Source organism: Rhinoraja longicauda, chromosome 26 (genome assembly GCF_053455715.1).
Source record: "Rhinoraja longicauda isolate Sanriku21f chromosome 26, sRhiLon1.1, whole genome shotgun sequence".
In the NCBI taxonomy this organism is placed as follows: domain Eukaryota; kingdom Metazoa; phylum Chordata; class Chondrichthyes; order Rajiformes; family Arhynchobatidae; genus Rhinoraja; species Rhinoraja longicauda.
The window spans coordinates 29862573-29881029 of NC_135978.1; the positions used below are offsets into that span (position 1 = coordinate 29862573).

The window sequence follows — 18457 nt, forward strand, 5'->3', positions numbered from 1 at the left end:
ACCAAAGGTCGGGGCCGAGTCACAGAGCCGGCTCTGTGAAGTGTGTACATCTGCACTAAATAAACTTGCACTGAAATCAGTGCAGGGAAGCATCAGGTTCCACATCTATTGCCAGTGCATTCGGAATGAACTTTGTTCTGGTGTCAGCCAAAAGCATCACTCCGTGCTGGCTGTAAGCCCGTGCTCACTGCGTCCACTTCCCACCCCTCCCGCTCGGATTGTAAGAAGCACAGGCAACATTTTTTGTTCAGTTTAGTTTAGTTTAGTTTAGAGATACAGCGTGGAAACAGGCCCTTCGGCCCACCGAGACCGCGCCGACTAGCGATCACCCCCGCACACTAACACTACCCTACACACACTGGGGACAATTTACAATTTATACCAAGCCAATTAACCTACAAACCTGCTCGTCTTTGGAGTGTGGGAGGAAACCGAAGATCTTGGAGAAAACCCACGCAGGTCACGGGGAGAACGTACAGAACACCACAAGGAGATCCATTTTCCCTGTGGCTATCAAACTGTACAACTGTACCCCCGTTCTGTCGTGGCGCAGAGGGCAGTTTTCCCAAACAGTAAATCGTGATCCTTCTTGCTGAAATGTGCGTGCATTCCTCAGGTCAATGCTTACCCACAGAGTGTTTTGCAACCATTCTTATCGCACCGTATTGAACCGCTGGGTTTTCAAGCAGTAACACGTTACAATTACTAAACGCCAACGTATTCTGGGTAGGAAAGAGCACATTAATTAGATATTAGATTCATTCCAATTGTCCATGGAAAATCATTGTCTCCCCTGTTCTTTCCTTATCTCATATCATTTTCATCTCTGGTCTTTACCCACCCATCTACTAATCACCTGTATCCACCTATCACTTACAAAGGCACAATGGGCTGGAGTAACTCATTGGGTCAGGTAGTATCTCTGGAGAACATGGATAGGTGACGTAATAAAAAAGAACTGAGGTTTTAAAACAGACTATCTTTAATCAGACTTTACTGGACATTATCTTGCCCTGAACATTATTCCCATTATCATGTACCTACACACTGTGGACACACTGCAGTCTGAAGAAGGGTCTCGACCCGAAACGTCACCCATTCCTTCTCTCCTGAGATGCTGCCTGACCCGCTGAGTTACTCCAGCATTTTGTGAAATAAATACCTTCGATTTGTACCAGCATCTGCAGTTATTTTCTTACACACTGTAGACAGCTTGTTTGTGATCATGTATCGTTTCTCCGCTGACTGGTCAGCACGCAACATACGACAATAAAATAAACTAAAGATATTAAAGTGGAAAACTGGCACTTCTTGCATTTTATGACACAGTGTTCATGACTGCATTGCAATCCCATTTTCCCTCTTGTTTTCTGAGGTACTGAGGTACAGTGAAAAGCTTTTGTTGCGTGCTAACCAGTCAATACAACAGACAATACATGATTACAATGGAGCCATCCACAATGTACAGATACACGATAACGTGAATAACGTTTAGTGCAAGATAAAGCCTGTAAAGTCAGAAGTGATAGGAGCCGAATTAGGCCATTCGGCCCATCAAGTCTACTCCGCCATTCAACCATGGCTGATCCATCTCTCCCTTCTAACCCCATTCTCCTGCCTTCTCCCCGTAACCGTGACACCTGTCTTATTATATTCCTCTATCCCGTCACACAGCACGGGGACAGGCTCATCCATATCAAAGATAGTCCAAGTGTCTCCAATGAGGTGGATAGTAGCCGCTCTCTGGTTGTGGTGGTAGGATGGTTCAGTTGCCTGATAACAGCTGGGAAGAAACTGTCCCTGAATCTGGAGGTGTGCGTTTTCACCCCCAAGGTATATTGCAGTGTAGAATCATGCCGTAGATCATAATGGTTACATTATTTTCCCCCCCGGGAGCTCTACAATCTATTCTCTCTCAAAGGCTCATCAACCATGGGCGGCACCGTGGCGCAGAGGTAGAGTTGCTGCCTTACAGTGCTTGCAGCGCCAGAGACCCGGGTTCCATCCTGACTGCGGGCGCCGTCTGTACGGAGTTTGTACTTTCTCCTCGAGACCTGCGTCGAAGATCTTCTCCGAGATCTTCGGTTTCCTCCCACACTCCAAAGACGTGCAGGTATGTAGGTTAATTGGCTTGGTAAATGTAAAATAAAAATTGTCCCTAGTGTGTGTAGGATAGTGTTAGAATGCGGGGATCGCTGGTCGGCGCGGACCCGGTGGGCTGAAGGGCCTGTTTCCACGCTGTATCTCTAAAGTAAACGAAACTAAAACTAAACCCCACTGTGAACCTTTTCACTACGTAACCACACTTGCGGCAATGTATCGTGGCCAATTAACCGACAAGCACTTCTTTTAAATGAAGGACTAAGAGCGACTGTGCACAATGCAGTCATTGAGGGCACTCACCTTGATATAATGAATCAACTGGATGGTAAAGTCATCGTTGGAAGTCTTCAGGATCAGGCAGTTTCCCATGTTGGACGTGGTGTTGTGAAGATCAAGGGCAAGGTCGTAGGCATTTTCGCTGCCTTTTGGTCCAAACCTCTGGTTGATTTGCTGTGCAATCCTAACCTCGTGAGGCATGGAGTCAGACTGCGACATGCTGTAGAGGACAAAGATTACTCACTCGGAAGAACGTGTTTTGCTAAACCTGTAACAAGCTCATTTAATTAGCTGGGTCACACTCAACAAATGAGTGTTATTTGAACAGTCTGACGAAGGGACCCGACCTGAAATATCACCTATCCAAGCACTCCAGAGGTGCTGCCTTGCATCTATCCATGCTCTCCAGGGATGCTGCCTTGCATCTATCCATGCATCCTTGCATCTATGCATGCTCTCCAGGGATGCTGCCTTGCACCTATCCATGCATCCCTGCATCTATCCATGCTCTCCAGGGATGCTGCCTTGCACCCATCCATGCATCCTTGCATCTATCCAAGCACTCCAGAGGTGCTGCCTTGCATCTATCCATGCATCCTTGCATCTATCCATGCTCTCCAGGGATGCTGCCTTGCACCCATCCATGCATCCCTGCATCTATCCATGCTCTCCAGGGATGCCACCTTGCATCTACCCATGCATCCTTGCATCTATCCATGCATCCTTGCACCTATTCATGCTCTCCAGGGATGCTGGCTTGCATCTATCCATGCTCTCCAAAGGTGCCACCTTGCATCTATTTTTCTCCTCCTCCTCCCTTGCTCCCCTCCCCCTCCCCCGACATTCCTTCCACGCGCTGCACAAGTTGCAACTCTTCAATCCTTTTGTCTCACACCTGCACGGTGGCGCATCGGTAGAATTGCCGCCTTACGGCGCCAGAGACCCAGGTTCGATCCTGACTACAGGCGCCGTCTGTACAGAGTTTGTACGTTCTCCCCGTGACCTTCGTGGGTTTTCCCCGAGATCTTTGGTTTCCTCCCACATTCCAAAGACGTACAGGTTTGTAGGTTAATTGGCTTGGTAAATGTTTTAAAAAAATTGTCCCTAGTGGGTGTAAGATGGTGTTAATGTGCGGGGATTACTTTTCGGCGCGGACCCGAAGGGCCTGTTTCCGCGCTGTATCTCTAAACTAAACTAAAGATCCAGGTTTGATCCTGACTACGGATGCTTGTCTGTAAGGAGTTTGTACGTTCTCCCCATGACCTGCGTGGGTTTTCTCCGGGATCTCCGCTTTCCTCCCACACACCAAAGACGTTCAGGTCATTGTATGCTAATTGCCTTGGTACAATTGTAATTTGTCCCTAGTGTGTGTAGGATAGTGTTAGTGTGCGGGGATCGCTGGTCGGCGCGGACCCTCGCTTTTCCTCGCTGAATCTCTAAACTAAAACCAAACTAAACCTTCCGTGTTAACATCTCTGGCCTTTGTACAACTATCTGCCTCTCAACAACCCACCACCCCCTTGTTGTGTTCACCTATTACCCGCCAGGCTTTGTCCTGCCCCTTCCCTCCTGCCCCTTCCTGCTATCTTTCCCCCCACTCCCCCCCCTCGCTCTACAAAATGCCTGACGAAGGGTCTCGTCCCAAAACGTCACCTATCCGTGTTCTCCATGATCCGCTGGGTTACTCCAGCACTTTGTGTCTTTTTATTTGTAAGCCAGCATCTGCAGTTCCTTGTTTACCCTTGCCGGCGGTATCTGGCTTCTCTCTCGGCTGCCTCTGGGGCTGTCTGCACACATAATGCTGGAGCCCTCCTTTCCCTGTTAACCCAGTGAACTGCAGGGGAACATGGTGCTGAATAAACCCAGTGATCACCAGTGTAAAACACTCCACCTAGTCAATTCCAGAGCAAGATGCAAATGTCTCAGAAGTTTATCCAGCTCCAGAAATAAACATGCCAGGTAACATTTGCAAACGACCACTATTAGTAAAAACAAACATTATTATTTTTGTCCACATTTTTTAGAAGGCCGTGCTGGAATTTAACAAATTGCTTGCCTCATTCACAAATCCAGCGCTGCTGAACCGACAAAAGAAAAAGACACAAAGTACTGGAGGAACTCAGTGGGCCAGGCAGCGTCTCTGGAGAACATGGATACTGAAGAAGACTGAAGGACAGCACGGTGGCACAGTGGTAGAGTCGCTGCCTCACACGCCAGAGACCCGGGTTGGATCCCGTCTTCAGGTGCTGTCTGTGCGGAGTTTGTACGTTATTCCTGTGACCTGCGTGGGTTTTTCTCCGGGTGCTCCGGTTTCATCCCACATCCCAAAGACCTGAGGGTCTGCTGGTTAATTGGCCCTGGTGTGTGGGGAGCAGATGCGAAAGTGAGATAACATAGAACTAATGAATGGGTGATCAATGGTCGTCACGGACCTGGTGGGCCGAAGGGCCTTTTGCCATGCTGTATCTCTCAATTAAACTAAGTTCGAAACGTTGGGGCGGGTTCTTTATTTAGTCTGAAGAGGGGTCCCGACATAAAACATCACCAATCCATCGGTCTTAAGAAAGATCCTGAACCGAAACATCGCCTGTCTACGTTCTCCATAGATGCTGCCTGGCCCACCGAGTTACTCCAGCTCTTTGTGTCTATTTTTTTGTAAACCGGCATCTGCAGTTCCTCGTGTCTCCATTGCGCTGCTGAACTGACCGATATTTCTATTCTGGTCAAATGCACACTCGTGTGCTTTGTGGCAACTTGACCCGAAGGCCGGCTTTTGCCATTCCCAGTTTCCACGTCCACCCGGATCAGGTGCAGCAGTTTGCAAGCAGTGGCTGGGATCCCAGGATCGGAAAGTCAATCTGAAACAGCTGCACTCCGTGTTAGAGATGCCGGTGCGATCAGAGGACTGGAAATATGTTTGTACGTTTGTGAGCTTCATTCAGGAGCGCTGCCGTTAAGAATTAAGGGCTGGGGTAACAACACGTTGGAGCAATGACTCGAGTAAACATTTTCCGTTATTAGTTCAGTTCGGTTTAGAGATACAGCGTGGAAACAGGCCCTTCGGCCCACCAAGTCCGCACCGACCAGCGATCCCCGCACACTGCCGCTATCCTGCACACACTAGGGACAATTTGCAATTTTACCAAGCCAATTAACCTACAAACCTGTGCGTCTTTGGAGTGTGGGAAGAAACCGGAGCACCCGGGGAAAACCGACGCAGGTCACGGGGAGAACGTACAAACTCCGTACAGACAGCACCCGTAGTCAGGATCGAAGCTGGGTCTCTGGCGCTGTGAGGCAGCAACTCTACCGCTGCGCCACCATGCCGTCCATTACCATTATAGACAGTACAGACTACAATCATCGACCAATAAAATAAATTCTGCTCACATTCCCGCCATCATTTGCTCATCAGCACAGTGGTGCAGCGGGTAGAGCCGCTGTCTCACAGCGCCAAAAACCCAGGTTGAATCCTGATGTCGGGTGCTGTCTGTGTGGAGTTTGCACGTTCTCCCTGTGACACGTGGGTTTTCTCCGGGTGCTCTGGTTTCCTCCCACATCCCAAAGATATGTGGGTTTGTGGGTTAATTGGCCCTCTGTTAAATTGCCCCCAATGTGTAGGGAGTGGATGCGAAAGTGGGATACCATAGAATTAGGGTGATCGCTGGTCGACATGGACTCGGTGGGCTGAAGGGCCTGTTTCCATGCTGTCTCAGGAATCAGAATCCACAGACAAAGGAGCAATGCTGCATAAAATACCATGATCTCTGAAAATACATCAAGGTGACATCCAGGCCCTCTATGGGAATGACCCCTTCTCTTGTCTCCACCAGTCCCCCTCCTCTTGGACTCCCCCAGATGGCCATCTACCCTCTTTAGACCTTTTCATAGAGTCTGAAGAAGGGCTCAACCCGAAACGTTATCTATTCCTTTTCTCCAGAGATGCTGCCTGACCCGCTGAGTTACTCCAGCATTTGGTGTCCATCTTACATTAAGAATACTGCTCGCTTACACAAACATATTTATCTACCATCCATACCTTCACACAGTCTCACAAATTGGTGGTCACGGTGGCGCAGCGGTAGAGTTGCTGCCTTACAGCGAATGAGGCGCCAGAGACCCAGGTTTGCTCCCGACTACGGGTGCTGTCTGTACGGAGTCTGTACGTTCTCCCCGTGACCTGTGTGGGTTTTCTCCGAGAATTTCGGTTTCCTTCCACACTCCAAAGACGTGCAGGTTTGTGGGTTAATTTACTTGGTAAATGTAAAAATTGTCCCTATTGGGTGTAGGGTAGTGTTATTGCGCGGGGATCGCTGGTCGGCGCGGACCCGGTGGGCAGAAGGGCCTTTTTTCGCACTGTATCTCTAAACTAAAATTGATTTTCAATCCACTCCCACCACATACTCCGCCCTTCCTGAGACCATCTTCCAATCTCACCACAGCACTGTTTTTCCAACCCTTTCTCTCCTCAATTACAGGCAGTACGTTGGCACACCATAACCCTTGCACCCAGGGTAAGAGTCCGGTGACAGACCTGTGACATTTTGTTAACTGGTTGCATTGATGAGATATGCTTGGAGCTTAAGCCAAATCGTTCTGCCTCCATTCAGTCTGCAGCTGAATCCAGCTTGGTTTTTAGTTTAGATCAGAGACACAGCGTGGAAACAGGCCCTGCATCCCACCGAGTCCACGCCGACCATCGATCACCCATGCACACTAGTTCTATGTTAGCCCATTTTCTCATCCACGCCCTACACATTTTTACAAAGGCCAATTAACCTACACACCTGCACGTCTTTGGGATATGGGAGGAAACCGGAGCACCCGGAGGAAACCCACGAGGTCACAGGGAGAACGTGCAAAGTCCACACAGGGAGCAACTGAGGTGGGGATCAAGCCTAGGTCTCTGGCAGTGGTGAAGCAGCAACTCCACCAGCTGAGCCACACTGCCTCGACCAATTATGTTCCCCACTCCAATCCAGCGGTTTAGTTTAGTTTACAGATTCAGTGCGAAAACAGGCCCTTCGGCCCACCGAGTCTGCGCCGACCAGCGATCCCCGCACCCTGATACTATCCTACACCCACACAAAGGACAATTTACAATTTTGATCTAAGCCAATTTGCCTACAAACCTGTATGTCTTTGGAGTGTGGGAGGAAACCGAAGATCCTGGAGAAAACCCACGCGGGTCACAGGGAGAACGTACAAACTCCGTACAGACAGGACCAGCAGTCAGGATAAAACACGGGTCTCTGGTGCTGTGAGGCAGCAACTCTACCGCTGCACCTCCATTGACTCTTGACGATTGTGTTTAGCTGGTGTGGCTGGAGTGTGGATTGGTGTAAACCCACAGATAATTCCCTCAGAGGGTACAGAGAAGATTTACGAGGATGTTGACAGGACTTGAGGGTCTGAGCTATAGGGAGAGGTTGAGCAGGCTGGGACCACTATTCCTTGGAGCGCTGGAGGATGAGGGGTGATCTTCTTGAGGTGTAAAAAATCATGAGAGGAATAGGTCAGGTGGATGCACAAAATCTCTTGCCCAGAGTAGGTGAAACGAGGACCAGCGGACATAGGATTAAGGTGAGGGGGAAAAGATTTAATAGGAATCTAAGTGGTAGCTTTTCCACACACAGAGTGGTGGGGTGTATGGAACAAGCTGCCAGAGGAGGTAGTTGAGGCTGGGACTATCCCAACCTTTAAGAAGCAATTAGATAGGTACATGGATAGGACATGTTTAGAGGGCTATGGACCAAACGCGGGCCGGTGGGACTAGTGTAGATGGGACATGTTGGCCGGTGTGGGCAAGATGGGCCGAAGGGCCTGTTTCCACGCTGTATCACTCCATGTTGGCAGCTGGAAATATCTTGTTAGTGTAGACTCCCTCAAGATGGGTCATGGAAGTGCCAAAAAGAGCACAGCATTCACCATTGCAAAATTCTCCTCATGATCCATGATCAGTTGGATATTTAAGATGTGGAAGCTGTTTAAAACCGTGAACAGGAGTAATCTGCAAGGCTGTAATGCGGGGAAAGAAGTGGGTCAATTTCTGTTGACCCGCTCTGAAGACTTTCTTTGCCAACTTCGTTCTTAATGCAACTCTTTCACTGCCCATTTATCGAACGCTGTGTTATATTTCACTTTACAATGGCACAGCTCAGAATTGTGCAATCAGCATGTTGAGAAGGAAACTAGCCAGCGACTGTGGGAGCACATATTCAAACGCTCAACGTTGAGATCAGTGGTTTTTAGTTTATAGTTTAGAGATACAGCGTGGAAACAGGCCCTTCGGCCCATTGAGCCCGCACCGACCATCGATCACCCCCGTACACTAACACTGTGCTAGACACCAGGGCCAATTCACCCTACTAAACCCGCACGTCTTTGGAGTGTGGGAGGAAACCGGAGCACCCGGAGAAAACCCACGCTGGTCGCGGGGAGAACTTGCAAACTCCGTACGGACAGCACCTGTAGTCGGGTTCAATCCCGGTTCTCTGGCGCTGGGGGCAGCAGCTCTACCCGCTGCGCCGGTTGTTAGTAAAAGGACACAAAGTGCTGGAGTAACTCAGCGGGTCAGGCTGCATCTGTGGAGGACATGGATAGGCGTCGTTTCGGGTCGGGACTCTCCTTCAGATTGATTGTGGGGGGAGTGGGCAGTCGGAGAATGCTGGGTGAGAGGATGGATGACTCCACTTCACCATGGAACCGAATTAATCTCTGAAAACATTACAATTTGCATAAGATGCAAGATATGCTTCATTTTTAAATATTAGAGGCAAAACTTTCAGATGAGATGGGAGTTTTAAAAATGTTAAATTAAGCCATAGTTATAGTTAATCGGCCTTAAAATATACCATTCTGTGCAGACCACCATTACCAACAGTTATATCGACATTCTGGTTTTTAATAGAAAAAATATTTTTTAACAGTTGCATTATCAAGCTTCCATCTGAGCTCATGTACATTTAATTCATATTTCTTTACCATTAAGTCATTTTCATTTAATGTTCCATAAATATAGAACATGAAATGAAAAAAACCCATATAAATTTAGAACATAGAACACAGAACAGCACTGGGTCAGGACCAGGCCCTTCGGCCCACAATATCTGTGCCCAACATGATGCCAAGACCAACTCCTGTGATCCATGCCCCTCCATTCCCTGCGTATCCATGTGCCTATCCAAAAGCCTCTTAAACACCACTACTGTATCTGCCTCCACCACCACCCCTGACAGCACGTTCCACGCACCCACCACCCTCTGTGTAAAAAAAACTTGACCCGTACATCTTTAAACGTTGCCCCTCTCACCTCAAAGTTATGCCCTCGAGTATCTTTGATGTTAGTTTTAAATTAAGCTTTTTGCTTCCTAGTTTGCCGTCTGTGGAAAATTGCTGAGTCCAATTGTTGTTCAGCCTGCTTAATGATATCATTGCCTGCTGGGACTCTGGGGTGACTTTGAGCTAATAGAGTCATACAGCACGGAAACAGGCCCTTCAGCCCAACCTGTTCCCACTGGCCAACACGTCCCAACTTCACTAGCCCCACCTGCCTGCGTTTGGCCCATATCCCTCTAAACCCGTCCTATCCATGCACCTGTCTAAATCTTTGTTAATAGTTGATTGATAGTACCTGCCTCAACTACTTCCTCCGGCAGCTCGTAATGTCTTCCAGCAACCAACAACAGGTAAGGTGAAAGTAAAAAATGCAGCAGATGTTGAAATCCCGAAATAAAAAAAATCCCAGAAAAATGCTGAAACACCCAGCTGGTCAAGCAGCATCTTTGGAAAAAGAAACAGTCTTGACATTTCAGATCAAACCTCCATGCTTTTATTTCAGGAAATGTGGAATTATTAGCTCTATTTTCATGATCGGCCACAAGTACTGTTGCTTTCCTATCGTGCACACTGTCCAGTCCATCACAGGTACTGACCTCCCCACTTTCGAGGGGATCTACAGGAGTCGCTGCCTCAAAAAGGCAGCCAGCATCATCAGAGACCCTCACCACCCTGGCCACGCTCTCATTCCACCCCTGCCATCGGGAAGAAGGTACAGGAGCCTGAAAACGGTAACGTCCAGGTTCAGGAACAGCTTCTTCCCTACAGCCATCAGGCTGTTAAACACCGCAACCTCAAATAGGCCCCAAACGACATTGACTTGGGGCATTGATTTTTTTCTATTATTATTGTATACACATATATGTGTGTCTATGTGTGTCTCTGCAGTTCCTGCCCACACACATATATACATACATACATACAAACATGTATGTATGTGTATGTATGTATGTATATGTGTGTGGGAAGGAACTGCAGATGCTGGTTTAAACTGATGATAGACACAAAATGGATAAGATAGACACTAGAGTCCCCTGAAGAAGGGTCTCAACCCGAATCGTCACCCACTCCTTCTCTCCAGACATGCTGCCTGTCCCGCTGGGTTACTCCAGCATTTTGTGTCTATCTTATATGTGTGTGTTTATTATATGTGGATATATATATCTATATCTTTCTCATATATATTATATAACGGAGAGAGGGAGAGAGAGAGAGAGAGATACACCAAACGCTGTTGTTATTTATTATGTTGTTTACAGAGTACTAAGTTATATCTGTTTCAGTACATATCTGGCAGTAAGAGTATCATTGTTCTGTTTAAGGACATATGACATTAAAACATTCTTGACTCTTGAAATTGGACCATTAAATTAGCTAGATGCTGCACTTTAGATCTCCATCTGGTGATTAATCTTTTATTGCATGCACTGTCTCTACTGTTCTTGCTATCGTGATAACATCAGCAAAGGCCTCAGGTTTATGGTTAGTCCAGGGCACTAATGTCAATGAAAAGCAACTGCAACTCCCACAGGACTCCACTTAGTGACAGTACTCTTCACCTGAGCACTTTTTCAATTACTTTTAAAACTATCTCCTTACCCCTCCTTTCATCAGTGGCTTGTAATGCAATTAGCAACTTCGTTTTTTTAGTTTAGAGATACAGCGCGGAAACAGGCCCTTCAGCCCACCGAGTCCGCACCGAACAGCGATCGTCTGCACATTAACACTAACCTACACACACTCGGAACAATTTTTTGTTTACATTTACCATGCCAATTTACCTACATACCTGTGCGCCTTTGGAGTGTGGGAGGAAACTGAAAATCCATGAGCGGTACGGTGGCGCAGCGGTAGTGTTGTTGTCTTACAGCGAATGCAGCGCCGGAGACTCGGATACGATCCCGATTACGGTTGCAGTCTGTACGGAGTTTGTACGTTCTCCCCGTGACCTGCGTGGGTTTTCTCCGAGATCTTCGGTTTCTTCCCACACTCCAAAGACGTACAGGTTTGTAGGTTAATTGGGTTGGTAAATGTAAAAATTGTCCCTCGTGGGTATATCCTATAGGATAGTGTTAATGTGCGGGAATCGCTGGTCGGCGCGGACCCCGTGGGCCGAAAGGGCCTGTTTCCGCGCTGCATCTCTAAACTAAACTAAAATCTCGGAGAAAGCCCACGTGGTCACAGGGAGAATGTGCAAACTCCTTACAGACAGCACCTGTAGTCTGGACCGAACCAGGGTCTCTGGCAAGCGTTGTAAGGCAGCAACTCTACCGCTGTGCCACTGTGCCGCCCAAACTTCTCCTGTTGGTAAAATGATTGTCAGATAGTTCCATCTACATCAGAGATTAAAACGTAGCGACATGGTGGCGCAGCGGTAGAGTTGCTGCCTCACAGCGCCAGAGACCCGGGTTCCATCCTGACTACTGGTGCTGTTTATACGGAGTTTGTACATTCTCCCTGTGACCAGGTGAGTTTTCTCCAGGTGATCCAGTTTCCTCCCACGCTCCAAAGACGTACGGGTTTGTAGGTTAATTGGCTTTGGTAAAATTGCAAATTGTCCCGAGTGTGTGTGTAGGATAGTGCTCGTGATACGGGGTGATCGCTGGTCGTCGTGGACTCGGAGGGCAGAAGCCCCTGTTTCCACGCTGTATCTCTGAAGTCTAAGGTCTAAAGTCTAAAGGATATCTCCTGTTTTCTCAGTCAATGCTTCGTGATGACATCCAGTACCCTGAGAATTTTATCCCAAGATGATTTATCACCCAACAAACAGCTAACAATCGCCTGTTTCCTTTTTTGCACATCTTTTATTCATTGTTCTTTATCTCTCAACATCACCGTCTATATCTTCCGTTTCCCTTGCCCCTCACTTGTCTGAAGAAGGGTCTCGACCCGAAACGTCACCCATTCCTTCTCCCAGAGATGCTGCCTGTCCCGCTGAGTTACTCCAGCATTTTGTGTCCATCTTCGGTTTAAACCAGCACCTGCAATTCCTTGTTTCTAGCTCTCAAATAAACCTCCCTTTCCCATAAAAAAAAGGACACAAAGTGCTGGAGTAACTCAGCGGCTCAGGCAGCATCTCTGGAGAACACGGAAAGGTGACGTTTCGGGTTGGGACCCTTCCTCAGACTGATTGCACTATGGGAGGGGGGGTAAGCTGGAAGAGAGGCGGGGGCGTCAGAAAGCCGAGCAAGTGATTGGTGGATACAGGTGAGTGGGGGTGGGGAGAGGGGGGGAGGGGAGGGGGAGGGGGAGGGTTGCTTTGCAAATGGTTGGACAAAGGCCAGAGATGAAAAGACAAAAAGTGTGAGATAAGGAGAGAAGAGGCGTGAAATGTGAAGCCAGCGGAAGGAATATAGGTGTAAGGAGTTGGCGGGATTTTGGGAGAAATTAGTGCGCAGGTGGGACACAGGAAAGGGAGGGGCAGAGGGAAAGGAAGGGGAGGGTGTGTTTGTAGATTGGAGCATTCAATGTTCACACCATTGGGTTGTTAGCTACCGAAGTGGAATATGAGGTGCTGTTCCTCCAGTTTGCGTGTGGCCTCACTCTGGCCACGGAGGAGGCCCAGGACAGAAAGGTCAATGTGGGAATGGGAAGGGGAATTAAAATGGTGAGCAACCGGGAGATTTTATCTTAGACTTCAGTTTAGTTTACTTTGCTTTAGACTTTCAAGATACAGCACGGAAAAAGGCCCTTCGGCCCACCGAGTTCGCGCCGACCAGCCATCACCCCGTACACTAACACTATCCTACATACTAAGGACAATTTACAATTTTTATCAAAGCCAATGAACCTACAAACCTGTACTTTGGAGTGTGGGAGGGAATGGGAGTGTCCAGAGAAAACCGAGGGAGCAGTCCCAGGGAGAATGTACAAATTCTGTACTGACAGCACCCTTAGTCAGGATCGAACCCAGGTCTCTGGCGCTGTGAGGCAGCAACTCTACCGCTGCGCCACTGTGCAGATCCAGCAGGTCTTGGTGGACTGAGCGCAGGTATTTGGTGGCAAACTCAACACAATCTCCCAACAGAGGCAGCGTGAAGTGTAGATGGAGTCAGTGGAGTGGGGAGTCTGGTCTGTGTGATGGACTGGGTTACATCTACAACGCCCTGCAATTGATGGACTTGATTCACTTTACTTTGGAGATACAGCACGGAAACAGGCCCTTTGGCCCACCGAGTCCGCAACAATCAGCGATCGCCCCGTAACACCAGCACTACCCTAGTCAGTATTGAACTTGGGTCTCTGGCGCTGTAAGGCAGCAACTCTACCGCTGCGCCACCGTGCCGTCCCCTGTGCTAATCTGATGTCCATCCACATACAGTATGAAGACCCTCACAACACATTCCTGCAGCAAGTCGAACTTGCATTGTTGCATTTCCCCTGCAAGACTATGTCGTTGCACGGTCTCGGACATTTTTGTTAAAGTCGGTGATGTTCGGTTGGTCTGTCCGCTATAACCAAAATCTGTTATAAAGGGGTCCGTTAAAACATGGGTTTATTGCATGCAACATCAGCGGAGAGAAAAACCATATTGGTGTTTCATGTTACTTCGTTGGAAAAGAAACATGAGAAAATGAAGGGACCATACCCACTAATCCCCTAGTCTTTCATCTCCACCGACCATTTCCCCTTGTGTGGCACTTTCCCCTACAGCACGGGCCTCCAAACTTTTCAGCATGAGGGTCACATTATATATTTGGCACATTTTTGCGGGCCGTAGGAAAATATAAAGAAGTGTGAGTTGGCTGCCTTTCTGAGACAGCACCTCCTGTAGATTCCTTAGATGGTGGTGAGGTCAGTACCCGTGATGGACCATCGCCAAGTTTCCCTCGTTTGCAGCAACAATCCCGGGCAGCTTACAGCACGCAGACCAGTGTCCCTGAAGGGAAGCAGTTGTTTCAAACACAACTCTGTTTCTGTAGCACTCCCGTTTGATCACAGTAAACGTCGGCAAGATCCATTTCTTGCGAAGAACATTTAGTTTAGTATAGAGATGCAGCACGGAAATAGGCCTTTCGGCTCTCTGAGTTCACACCGACCATCGATCACCCGTTCACACTGGTTCTATGTTATCCGACTTCCTCATCCACTCTCTACGCACTAGGAGGGATTTGCAGAGGGCTAATTGTCCCACAAACCCGCACGTCTTTGTATTGTGGGAGGAAGCTGGAGCATCCGGAGGAAACATACAGGGAGAACGTGCAAACTCCACACAGACGCAGACAGCATCCGAGGCCAGGATCGAACCCGGGTCTCTGCAGCTGTGAGGCAGCAACATTCTCTATCCGCTGCGCCTACGGTAGTCGCTGCAAGCAGGGCCTGTGACATTTTGGGACTGAAAGACCCGAAACGTCATCTATCCATGTTTTCCAGAGTTGCTCTAGATCTCCCTGTTCCTGTGCGGTTCACTGTTCTAGATCTCCCTGTCCATGTACAGTTAGTTCACTGTTCTAGATCTCCATGACCATGCAGGCTGTTCTAGATCTCTGTCCATGGGAGGGAGATCTAGAGTTCACTGTTGGTTCACTGTTCTAGATCTCCATGACCATGTGCAGTTCACTGTTCTCGATCCCCAGGTCCATGTGCAGTTCCATCACTGTTCTAGATCTCCACGACCATGCACGCTGTTCTAGATATCCCTGTCCACGTATAGTCGGTTCACTGTTGTAGATCTCCATGACAATATACAGTTCACCGTTCTAGACCCCAGGTCCATGTGCAGTTACATCACTGTTCTAGATCTCCATGACCGTACATGCTGTTCTAGATCTCCATGCCCATGTACAGTTGGTTCACTGTTCTAGATCTCCATGACCATATACAGTCCGCTGTTCTAGATCCCCAGGTCCATGCACAGTTACATCACTCTTCTAGATCTCCATGGCCGTGGACGCTATTCTAGATCTCCCTGTCCATGCATAGTTGGTTCACTGTTCTAGATCTCCCTGTCCACGCATAGTTGGTTCACTGTTCTAGATCCCCAGGCCCATGTGCAGTTACATCGCTGTTCTAGATCTCCATGACCATGCACGCTGTTCTAGATCTCTTTGTCCACGTATAGTTGGTTCACTGTTCTAGATCCCCGGGTCCATGTGCAGTTACATCACTGTTCTGATCTCCCTGTGCATGTGCTGCCCACTGTTCTAGATCTCCCTGTCTATGTGCTGCCCACTGTTCTAGATCTCCCTGTCCATGTGCTGCCCACTGTTCTAGATCTCCCTGTCCATGTGCTGTCCACGGTTCAAGATTTCCCTGTCCACGTGGTGTCCACTGTTCTAGATCTCCCTGTCCATGTGCTGTCTACTGTTCTAGATCCCCAGGTCCATGTACAGTTACATCACTGTTCTAGACCCCCATGTCCATGTGCAGTTACATCACTGTTCTAGACCCCCATGTCCATGTGCTGTCCACTGTTCTAGATCTCCCTGTCCATGCATAGTTGGTTCACTGTTCTAGATCTCCATGACCATATACAGTTCACTGTTCTAGATCTCCATGTCCATGTGCTGCCCATGGTTCTAGATCTCCCTGTCTATGTGCTGCATCCTGTTCTAGATCTCCCTGTCCATGTGCTGCCCACTGTTCTAGATCTCCCTGTCCATGTGCTGTCCACTGTTCTAGATCTCCCTGTCCATGTGCTGTCCACTGTTCTAGATCTCCCTGCCCATGTACAGTTGGTTCACTGTTCTAGTTCTCCCTGTCCATGCACAGTTACATCACTGTTCTAGATCTCCCTGCCCATGTACAATTGGTTCACTGTTCTAGATCTCCCTGTCTATGTGCTGTCCACTGTTCTAGATCTCCCTGCCCATGTACAGTTGGTCCACTGTTCTAGATCTCCCATGTTCATGTGCAGCCACATCACTGTTCTAGATCTCCCTGCCCGTGTACAGTTGGTTCACTGTTCTAGATCCCCAGGTCCATGTGCTGTCCACTGTTCTAGATCCTCAGGTCCATGTGCTGTCCACTGTTCTAGATCTCCCAGGTCCATGTACAGTTACATCACTGTTCTAGATTTCCCTGTCCATGTACAGTTACATCACTGTTCTAGATCACCCTGTCCATGTGCTGCCCACTGTTCTAGATCTCCCTGTCCATGTACAGTTGGTCCACTGTTCTAGATATCCCTGTCCATATGCAGCCACATCACTGTTCTAGATCTCCCTGTCCATGTACAGTTGGTCCACTGTTCTAGATCTCCCTGTCCATGTGCTGCCCACTGTTCTAGATCTCCCTGTCAATATGCAGCCACATCACTGTTCTAGATCTCCCATGTCCATGTGCTGCCCACTGTTCTAGATCTCCCTGTCCATATGCAGCCACATCACTGTTCTAGATCTCCCTGTCCATGTACAGTTGGTCCACTGTTCTAGATATCCCTGTCCATATGCAGCCACATCACTGTTCTAGATCTCCCTGTCCATGTACAGTTGGTCCACTGTTCTAGATCTCCCATGTCCATGTGCTGCCCACTGTTCTAGATCTCCCTGTCCATGTACAGTTGGTCCACTGTTCTAGATCTCCCATGTCCATGTGCTGCCCACTGTTCTAGATCTCCCTGTCCATGTACAGTTGGTCCACTGTTCTAGATCTCCCTGTCCATATGCAGCCACATCACTGTTCTAGATCTCCCTGTCCATGTACAGTTGGTCCACTGTTCTAGATCTCCCTGTCCATATGCTGCCCACTGTTCTAGATATCCCTGTCCATGTACAGTTGGTCCACTGTTCTAGATCTCCCTGTCCATGTACAGTTGGTCCACTGTTCTAGATCTCCCATGTCCATGTGCTGCCCACTGTTCTAGATCTCCCTGTCCATGTACAGTTGGTCCACTGTTCTAGATCTCCCTGTCCATGTACAGTTGGTCCACTGTTCTAGATCTCCCATGTCCATGTGCTGCCCACTGTTCTAGATCTCCCTGTCCATGTACAGTTGGTCCACTGTTCTAGATCTCCCTGTCCATGCACATCTCTGTGTTGTGGGACTGACTCACCTCAGGTTCTCCGCGGTGAAGGCTCGGTTTAAATCACAGTCCACGTATCGGGCGCACCTCTGCACGGCCGCCGGGTTAGCGAGGAAAGGGTGGACCTCGCACGTCTCCCTGTGGATCTCCGTCGTGTCCCGGAGCCAGTGCCTGACCAAGAATACCCCCGACAGCTCATTGCCGTGGGTGCCCCCGAACACAGCGATCCTCCTCACAGCCGGCAGGCAGGCAACTCCAGCAGAGGCCATGTCCGCTGGCAGTCAGAGACAGACACAGCAGCAGCAAACAACTAACTAACTCTCTGCAGCGAGCAAACTTTCACACACGAAATAAACTTGGGACCAAAGTGAAACTCCACTCGTTTGTCGACTGAGTTTAACTTCCTCAAGACGTGTAAAGGCCAACTCAGTCAGCAGGTGTCTGTTACTGACATAACCATCTTTATTAAACATATGGGCGTTACTAAACACGCCCTGGTAATGAATATGAATAGACCGCCCAGCCTACTCTGTCTCTGGTTAAAAGTACACCAACTGCTGGAGGATGTTTCTGGTTCTTTTTTTCAAAATGAGATTTATTCAAGTATTTATACTACTCTTTACAATACTAAATAATTCAAAACAAAACTCACCCCCATAGTACAAATCAAACAAATATTCTTAAATATCAAATATACTATTAAACAACTATTTCCCCATCCTTACTAAGGATACATTCCACCCCCCCTGTGCCCAGCGGCCAACCTGAAAAAGCACC

The 18457-nt window shown here is 48.4% G+C and overlaps 1 protein-coding gene across 1 annotated transcript in view; it reads right to left on the minus strand.

Moving 5' to 3' along the window:
• aspa (aspartoacylase) overlaps positions 1–18133 on the minus strand; it is a 31870-nt gene extending 13737 nt beyond the window's left edge. The window contains exons 1-3 of the mRNA XM_078422187.1: positions 17711–18133; positions 2404–2599; positions 629–722 (exon numbers count right to left, since the gene is read on the minus strand). Of these exons, the coding sequence (XP_078278313.1) occupies positions 629–722; positions 2404–2599; positions 17711–17949 (529 nt within the window). The 5' untranslated portion in view covers positions 17950–18133. The remainder of the gene's footprint in view (positions 1–628; positions 723–2403; positions 2600–17710) is intronic.
• Between the last annotated feature and the right edge of the window lie 324 nt (positions 18134–18457).